This window comes from Chionomys nivalis, chromosome 8 (assembly GCF_950005125.1).
Source record: "Chionomys nivalis chromosome 8, mChiNiv1.1, whole genome shotgun sequence".
Lineage (NCBI taxonomy): Eukaryota > Metazoa > Chordata > Mammalia > Rodentia > Cricetidae > Chionomys > Chionomys nivalis.
This window is the reverse complement of record NC_080093.1, coordinates 16,863,125-16,870,535: the sequence shown is the minus strand read 5'-3', so window position 1 is coordinate 16,870,535 and position 7,411 is coordinate 16,863,125. Positions and strand designations below refer to the sequence as shown.

General features: G+C 46.0%; 1 protein-coding gene across 2 annotated transcripts in view; it reads left to right on the top strand.

Annotated features, from left to right (window-relative positions):
* Positions 1-595: 595 nt before the first annotated feature.
* Entpd7 (ectonucleoside triphosphate diphosphohydrolase 7) overlaps positions 596-7,411 on the top strand; it is a 47,023-nt gene continuing 40,207 nt past the window's right edge. Inside the window, exons 1-3 of one of the 2 annotated variants that reach the window (XM_057777481.1) lie at positions 596-719; positions 1,028-1,130; positions 1,719-1,901. In XM_057777481.1, coding sequence (XP_057633464.1) covers positions 1,123-1,130; positions 1,719-1,901 — 191 coding nt within the window. In that variant the 5' untranslated portion in view covers positions 596-719; positions 1,028-1,122. Of the gene's footprint in view, positions 727-1,027; positions 1,131-1,718; positions 1,902-7,411 lie in introns of both variants that reach the window. The other variant, XM_057777482.1, reaches the window with a different exon arrangement.

The window sequence follows — 7,411 nt, the reverse complement described above, 5'->3', positions numbered from 1 at the left end:
CAACAAACGACCGATGCTTTTGTGTGTATCACCATAATTTTCAGGGCAGTGACACAAATGTTCATGATCCTCACACAGTAGACCATCGATCGACGTTGAAGGAAGGACGGAAGCGCTTCGATGCAAACATCGGTCTTCAATTTTTCCCCACAATGTTTCTATCACGAGAGGTGACAATGAGCCTGGGACATCAATTTGTGGGCAAAAGGAACGGGATGGAGGAACTGCCATTGTGGGAAGAAACGTTGTGGGCAAGGGGTGCACTGCTGTGGTGAAAACCCCGAGACTCACCCACAGGAAAGATCCAACAGTGGGAGCAGCAGCAGAAGAGGCCACCCACAGGGAGCTGGCAACACAACAGTCAGTGGCCTCTTACCTACGCCGGCCACCTCTCACTCTCCAGGCGGAGCTTGGTCGCGACGCCTTTTCGATTGGCAGCGGCTCTAAACCGGAGGCGGGCTTTCGGGGCCGGGCGCCCTTGAGCATTGGCCCGGCTGTGAACAAACTCTCAATTTGTGAACGCGGCGGGTTCGTCTGCAGCTTCGGCTGTGCACAGGGCGGGCCTCTCTGGGTCTCCAGCAGTCATTGGCTCGGTGCGGTTTCCTTGGGGACGTGGCGCCGCTGGCGGCCAGGCCTCCTTCCGGCCGCTCTGGGAGCCACGGGTAACCGCTGAGGACCAGGCTGGGCTGTGAAGAGGGACAAGCGGGCCTCGGGATCCCGTGAGTGGTATCGCGGGAGAGCTGCGGGGAGAAGAGTGACGGGAAAAGGAAGCGGGGTCCCCCATCCTTACCACCTGGGGTGGCTGGCGTGCTCCGCGAGCACGGAGCCTGCCCGCTGAAAGCCTTGCGTCTGGGATGCGCTTAGGGTCCTCTTGGCCCGCGGGGGTAGGGGTGGGGGTTGAGGAGAGACCCGACAGGGAGTGGTGGGTGGTTTCAGTACAGTGGGAGGGAAGTGTGCTGTCGTTGCGGGGATCTAGATCTTTGGGCACTTCTGGACGTCAGTCTAAAAGCCAGCCAACCCTTTCCAGGCTTCAGCCTTAGGAGATGCCGGGGACAAGGAAGCCACCCTCTCAGGGCAAAAGGAAAAGGAGGTGACAGACGTCGAGACTACTGAAGGGAACCCATGGCTAGGTAAGGTTTCCACCCGTTATCTCTGGCAAAGGGCTCAGTGGAGGGTGGTAAGCGGGTTGAGTGGGTGGGAGGCAGTTACAAAGTGAGGTTTGTCCGAGGCTTCACCTGAACTTTGCATTCTGGTCAGGTGTATGCAAAGACGGCAATGTGGTATTCTTTTGAATGGCCGGTGCATTAATTTCCCGTCCACAGTCTGGGGTCATGGGAGTAGCAATGGTTGCCTCTGAAGGATGGTGGAGTCAGAGCCAGATTCAGTTTTTACTATGTACATATCTGTTAAAGCTGAGTTTTGTTTAAAGTCCCTCTGTGTGTATAATTTGTTAAAGCATTTAAAAAAAATCAGTTAAATAACTTTTCTAACTGTCTAGCTTCTTGACAGCATTGTTAGCAGGCATGGAAACAGCAGGTCAGGTCTTTCTGAACTGAATAACAGAAATACTATGAGCCATACAGGTGCTTTTCTCTCGTATGAGAATGAAAAGAACAGCCTTCTCTTGTCATGCATTTTTGTCTTGAGGGCTTTCATCTAGTTTTAAAGCGTCACTTATGGAGAGATTTAAGGCTTAACAGATGTTTGTCTCATTCCAGGATCAGTTTTTCCTACCTCTGCCCAGCCTCCTGGTACTTCACTGTGCCCACAGTGAGCCCATTTCTCCGTCAGCGGGTGGCACTCCTGGGGCTCTTCTTTATACCCTGTCTCCTTTTACTTCTCTTAATCATGGACTTGGGACATCGGGGCACTTCGTCAGCACGAGATAGGCAGTACGAGAGGTGAGTCAGCTTTACATCACTTTGACTAGCCTGCTGTTGAGGTTATCAACTTCCTTCTGGGCTGGGGGCCGTACTGGGGTCTTGGACATGTGGTAAGCAGTCTCCCACCAAGTAATGACCTCACCCTCCTTTTTCATTTTGATTGTCGAGACAGGGTTCTCACTGACATCCCCAGGCCCCGAATGACCTGGTACTCACCCAGTGAGCTGATCTTGGAACTTACAGTCATGTGCAGCTTCAGCCTCTTGACTGGTGGGATAGCAGTCTGTGTCACCAGACTTGGCTGTCTTTTTTTTCTTTTTGATAAACTCTTTAATGCATACCTTGGACTCCTGAGAGATATGACACTTTTATTAGTAAAAGTGCATGCCGTGTATTACATAGGAAGGCCTTAAGTCCATTTTTGGGCTGTGTTCAGTTTTAGCTCAAGAATGCTGATGCTGTATTTTAGCCGTGAAAGACGGCTTTCTGTTTTCTTGTCTGGGTGGATTGACGCTCAGTGAGTACATACATATTTAGGATTGCTGTATGCTTCTGATGATTCTATGAATTAACTTCTCTGTCTCTGTTAAATGAGTCTCTAGCCTTGATTTTATTCTTTGTTCTGAAGTTTACTTGTGTGATATTAATATAGCGACTTCAGCTTTCTTCTGAATCATGTTAATGGGATACTTTTCTATATACTTTTAAGTTTGTCTTTAAAAATATTTATTATTGGCCAGGAGTGGTGGCCTTTAATACCAGCACTTGGGAGGCAGAGGCAGGTGGATCTCTGAGTTTAACGTCAGCTTGGTCTACAGAGAGAGTTGCAGGAAAGCCAGGGCTACACAGAGAAACCCTGTCTCGGGAAAAAAAAATTATTGGTTTGTGTGTATGTGTGTGTGTGTGTGTAATGTGTGATTTTATGTGTACCTCATCCCTGAAGGGGCCAGAGGGTGTTTGATCCCCTGTAACTGGAGTTGTGGATGGTTGTGAGCCACCGTGTGGGTGCTGGGAACCAAACATGGGCCTCTTAATGGCTGAGACTGCTCTATAGTCCCCATATCTCTATTATGTTTAAGGTGGACTTTTTGTAGATAGTTTAGCCTTGCTTTTTAATCCATTGTCTGTGTCTTCCTTTTATTTATTTATTTTATTTTATTTTATTTTATTTTTTTTTTTTTTTTTGGTTTTTCGAGACAGGGTTTCTCTGTGGTTTTGGAGCCTGTCCTGGAACTAGCTCTTGTAGACCAGGCTGGTCTCGAACTCACAGAGATCCGCCTGCCTCTGCCTCCCGAGTGCTGGGATTAAAGGCGTGCGCCACCACCGCCCGGCACTTACCCATTTTCCATTTTTCACCAGTGCTTCTAGCACTATATTTCTTGTTGTCTAAAATAATTTTTTAATTTTTATTGCTTTATAAATAATACCATTCAAAAATTTCACTTCCTCCCCTCCTCCCATTTCCCTCCTGCTCCCCCACACCCCCTCTTTCCTCTCCCTCCAGTCCTAAGAGAGGGCAAGGCACCCTGCCCTGTGAAAAGTCCAAGGCCCTCCCGCCTCCATCCAGGTCTAGGAAGGTGAGCATCCAAATAGACTAGGATCCCTAAAAGCCAGTACATGCAGTAGAGACAAATCCCAGTGCCATTATCATTGGCTTCTCAGTCAGCTCCCATTGTCAGCCACATTCAGAGAGTCTGGTTTGATCACATTCTCGTTCAGTCCCAGTCCAGCTGGATTTGGTGAGCTCCCATTAGAACAGGCACACTGTCTCAGTGGGTGGACCAACCCCTTGTGGTCCAGACTTCCTTACTCATATGCTCCCTCCTTCTGCTCTTCAACTGAACCTTGGGAACTCAGTCCAGTGCTCCGATGTGGGCCTCTGTCTCTATCTCCATCTGGTACCGGACGAAGGTTCTATGATGTTATTCAAGATAGTCATCAGCCTGACTACGGGACAAGGCCAGTTCAGGCACCCTCTCCTCTACTGTCCAAGGACCTAGCTGGAGACATTCCCTGGACACCTGGGAACCTCTCTAGAGCCAAGCCTCTTGCCAACCCTAAAATGGCTCCCTTAATTAAGATATCTTCTTCCCTGCTCCCATATCTGCCCTTCCTCCATCTCAACCTTCCCACTCCCCCAAGCTCTCCCCAGTCCTCCCCTTCTCCCTTCTCTTTTCCCCTCTCTCCTTCCCCCACCTTACTCCCACCCCCACCCCCATGCTCCCAACCTTTGCCTGGCCATCTTGTCTGCTTCCAATTTCCAGGAGGATCTATATATGTTTTTCTTTGGGTTCACCTTGTTATTTAGCTTCTCTAGGATTGCGAACTATAGGCTCCATGTCCTTTGTTTATGGCTAGAGTCCACTAATAAGTTAAAATAATTTTTTTCTTTCTTCTTTTTTTTTAAAAAATATTTATTTATTTATTATGTGTACAGCATTCTTTCCATGTGTGCCCGCAAGCCAGAAGGGGGCGCCAGGTCTCATTATAGATGGCTGTGAGCCACCATGTGGTTGCTGGGAATTGAACTCAGGACCTCTGGAAGAGCAGTCAGTGCTCTTAACCACTGAGCCATCTCTCCAGCCCCTAAAATAATTTTTTAAAAAACTCTTCTTCTCCATTTCTAGTAAGGTGAGTTTACAGGGAGTGGATTCTTTCAATTTTTTTCCCCCTAGACATGGTTTCTCTATGTAGCCCAGGCTGTCCTGGAATTCATTCTGTAGACCAAGCTGGTCTCAAACTCCGATATCTGCCTGTCTCTGCCTCCCAGGGGCTGAGATTAGAGGTGTGTGCCCCCATTGTCTGGCATTTCAATTTTTATGTAACCTATAATGGACTTACTTTGCTCTCATTTTGGAAAGAAGAAATCCACTGTTAAGGAGCTCTGGTTGCTCATTTTTCTTCTTGGCTTGCATTCTTTCTGAGAAGTCAGCTGACACGTGTGTCTTTGTTCTCTCTGTACATGTGTGTGCTTCCCTCCTAGGTGATTTTTAAGCAGTTGGTTGGGGTATTTGTGAGATGTCGCTACGTGATCAGGCACCTCTTGTTTAGGAGCTGTCATTCGCCGTGCGCCGGCTCCGCACAGTACCGAGCTGCAAAGCCGAATACAACACGGCCCTTATGTTTTCAGATCTATAAAGTTAGACTTTTTAAAAAAATGTTTATTTATTATGTATACAGTGTTCTGCCTGCATGCTATAAGAGGGCACCAGATCTCGTTATAGGTAGTTATGAGTCACCATGTGGTTGCTGGGAATTGAACTCGTGTCCAATAGATGAACAGCCAGTGCTTTTAATCTCTGAGCCATCTCTCCAACCCTAAACTTAGACTTTAAAAAACAAATTTAGAAAAACTTTGACCAGCATTTCTTCATATATTTTTCTGTTTTCCCTTTATCATTTGAGGACTCTGGTTACATGTGTATTGAGCCCAGGATCCTTTCCCCAAACCAACTGATGATCTATGTTTTCTTTCTGTGTGTTTTATTCTGAGTATTTTATTTATTTTTGGATAGGGCCTCACTATGTAGTCCTGGCCAGCCTTGAATTCTCTATGTAGATCAGGCTGGCCTCAAAGCAGAGATCTGTCTGCTTCTGCTTCCCATGTGCTGGGATTAAAGGTGTGCACCACTATATGTGATTCATTAATATTGTCTTCCACAATGTTTCATCTACTGCTGATTTTATTCAGTGAATGCAGAATATCCTTTTCTCATAGAAAATTCTGCTAAGTTATTTGCTGTGCTCTCAATGCCTTATCAACTGCACAAGATGGCCTGTAGTCTTTTAAAGAAAACTCTCATTGCTGTATTTTTTAGATTAATTTCTGCTGGGGCTACAGAATTAAATGATGTCGTATTGTATTCATCATTTTCTTTCTTTTCTTCTTTTTTTTATTTTTTATTTTTTTCATGACAGGGTTTTTCTGTGTAATGGCCTTGACTGTCCTGGAACTTACTCTGTAGACCAGGCTGGCCTCAAACTCACAGAGATCTGCCTGCCTCTGCTTCCTAAGTGCTGGGATTAAAGGTTGTGTGCCACTGCCACATAGCTGTATTCATCATTTTCAACATGGTTTTCTTCTTTTTTTCAGACTTGCTTCTCAGATATGTGTCAGGAGACTTTGGCTCCAAGTAATAACTCAGACTGACTTAAATAATAGTAATTACAAAAAAAAAAAAAAAAAAAAAAAAAAAAAAAACCAAAACTTACTGGCTCCTGTAACTTGATATCCAGAGACAGAGACCATGGGCACCATATTAGCCATCAGGATGGAAATTGCTGTTTACGGGGTTAGCTTATTTAATGGTTGCAAAATAACAGCCAGTAGCACACAGGGCCACAGGCATTCTCATTAAGAGAGAAATAGGCTCTGCATGGCCCTCTCATAAGGATGGAGGGGAAACTTGTCAGAATCCTCTACCAATATTTTCCTTGAAGCTTCTGTGGTCAGAATTGTGATAGATGCCTAGTCTTCCTTTTCACTGGTTCTGTCTCCAGAATTTCTCATTTCATGTTTAATTTTGTCATTAATCAGCTAAAAATGTGTTGAGAGCCACCATACGTGGGTATTGCTGGGACATAGACTGTTTGGTGCCTTTTCTCAAGCTGCTTGTATGGTCAACCTTCCCTCTGTTAGAACTGTTTATTTGTAGTTTGGGGTCTTCCTTTCCAGGACACGACATACTGTTTGGGGGACGATAGTAGTCAGCAAGTGATCTTAAGAAACTTGTTAGTTAAAATCATAAGTTTAAAATCCAGATCCATAAATTGAATTTCTTTGCTGCCAAATGGGATTTTCTTGACAGACCTTAGCACAGTTTCCCACTGGAAAGACAGCGTGACCTGACTATGGAGCAGCTAACCCGGCCAGGGCAAAGTATTAAGAGTTAGTAGAGGTAGATTAGGACCGGGAGTGTTAAGTTGGGAGATCAGGGGTGGGATAGGAGTGGGGGTGTGGAGGGAAGTATTTAGATTTCTTCCTGAGGGTAGAGAAAAGGCTTAGCAGGTTTTGAAGAGCTGTGTGTTAGAATTTGTTCTTTAGAAAGTTCAGCAGTGGTGGGGGTAGGTGGGTGATGGTCGTGTGCACACCTTTAATCCTCAGGACGCAGAGGCAGGTGGATCCCTGAGTTTGAGGCCAGTCTGATATACAGGGTGAGTTTCAGGACAGCCAGGGCTACACAGAGAAACCCTGTCTCAAAAACTAACAACAACAAAAGCTCACTTTGGTGGCATTGTAGGGAATGAACTGGAAGGAAATGAGGGAGCAGAGAGACTTACTATAATACTTGAGCCAAGATGAGAGTAGCCTGAAGTTGGGCGGCAGCCACACAGATGGAGACGACAGAGTGGTCTGTGGGAGGTAAAGTGACCACAGTACGTTGTTTGTTTGTTTTTGTTTTTTAATAAGTGCATTTGGTGTTTTGTCTGCATAAATGTCTGCCTGTGTGAGGGTGTCAGATCTTGGAGTTATAGACACTTGTGAGCTGCCATGTGGGTGCTGGGAATTGAACCCAGGCCCTTAGGAA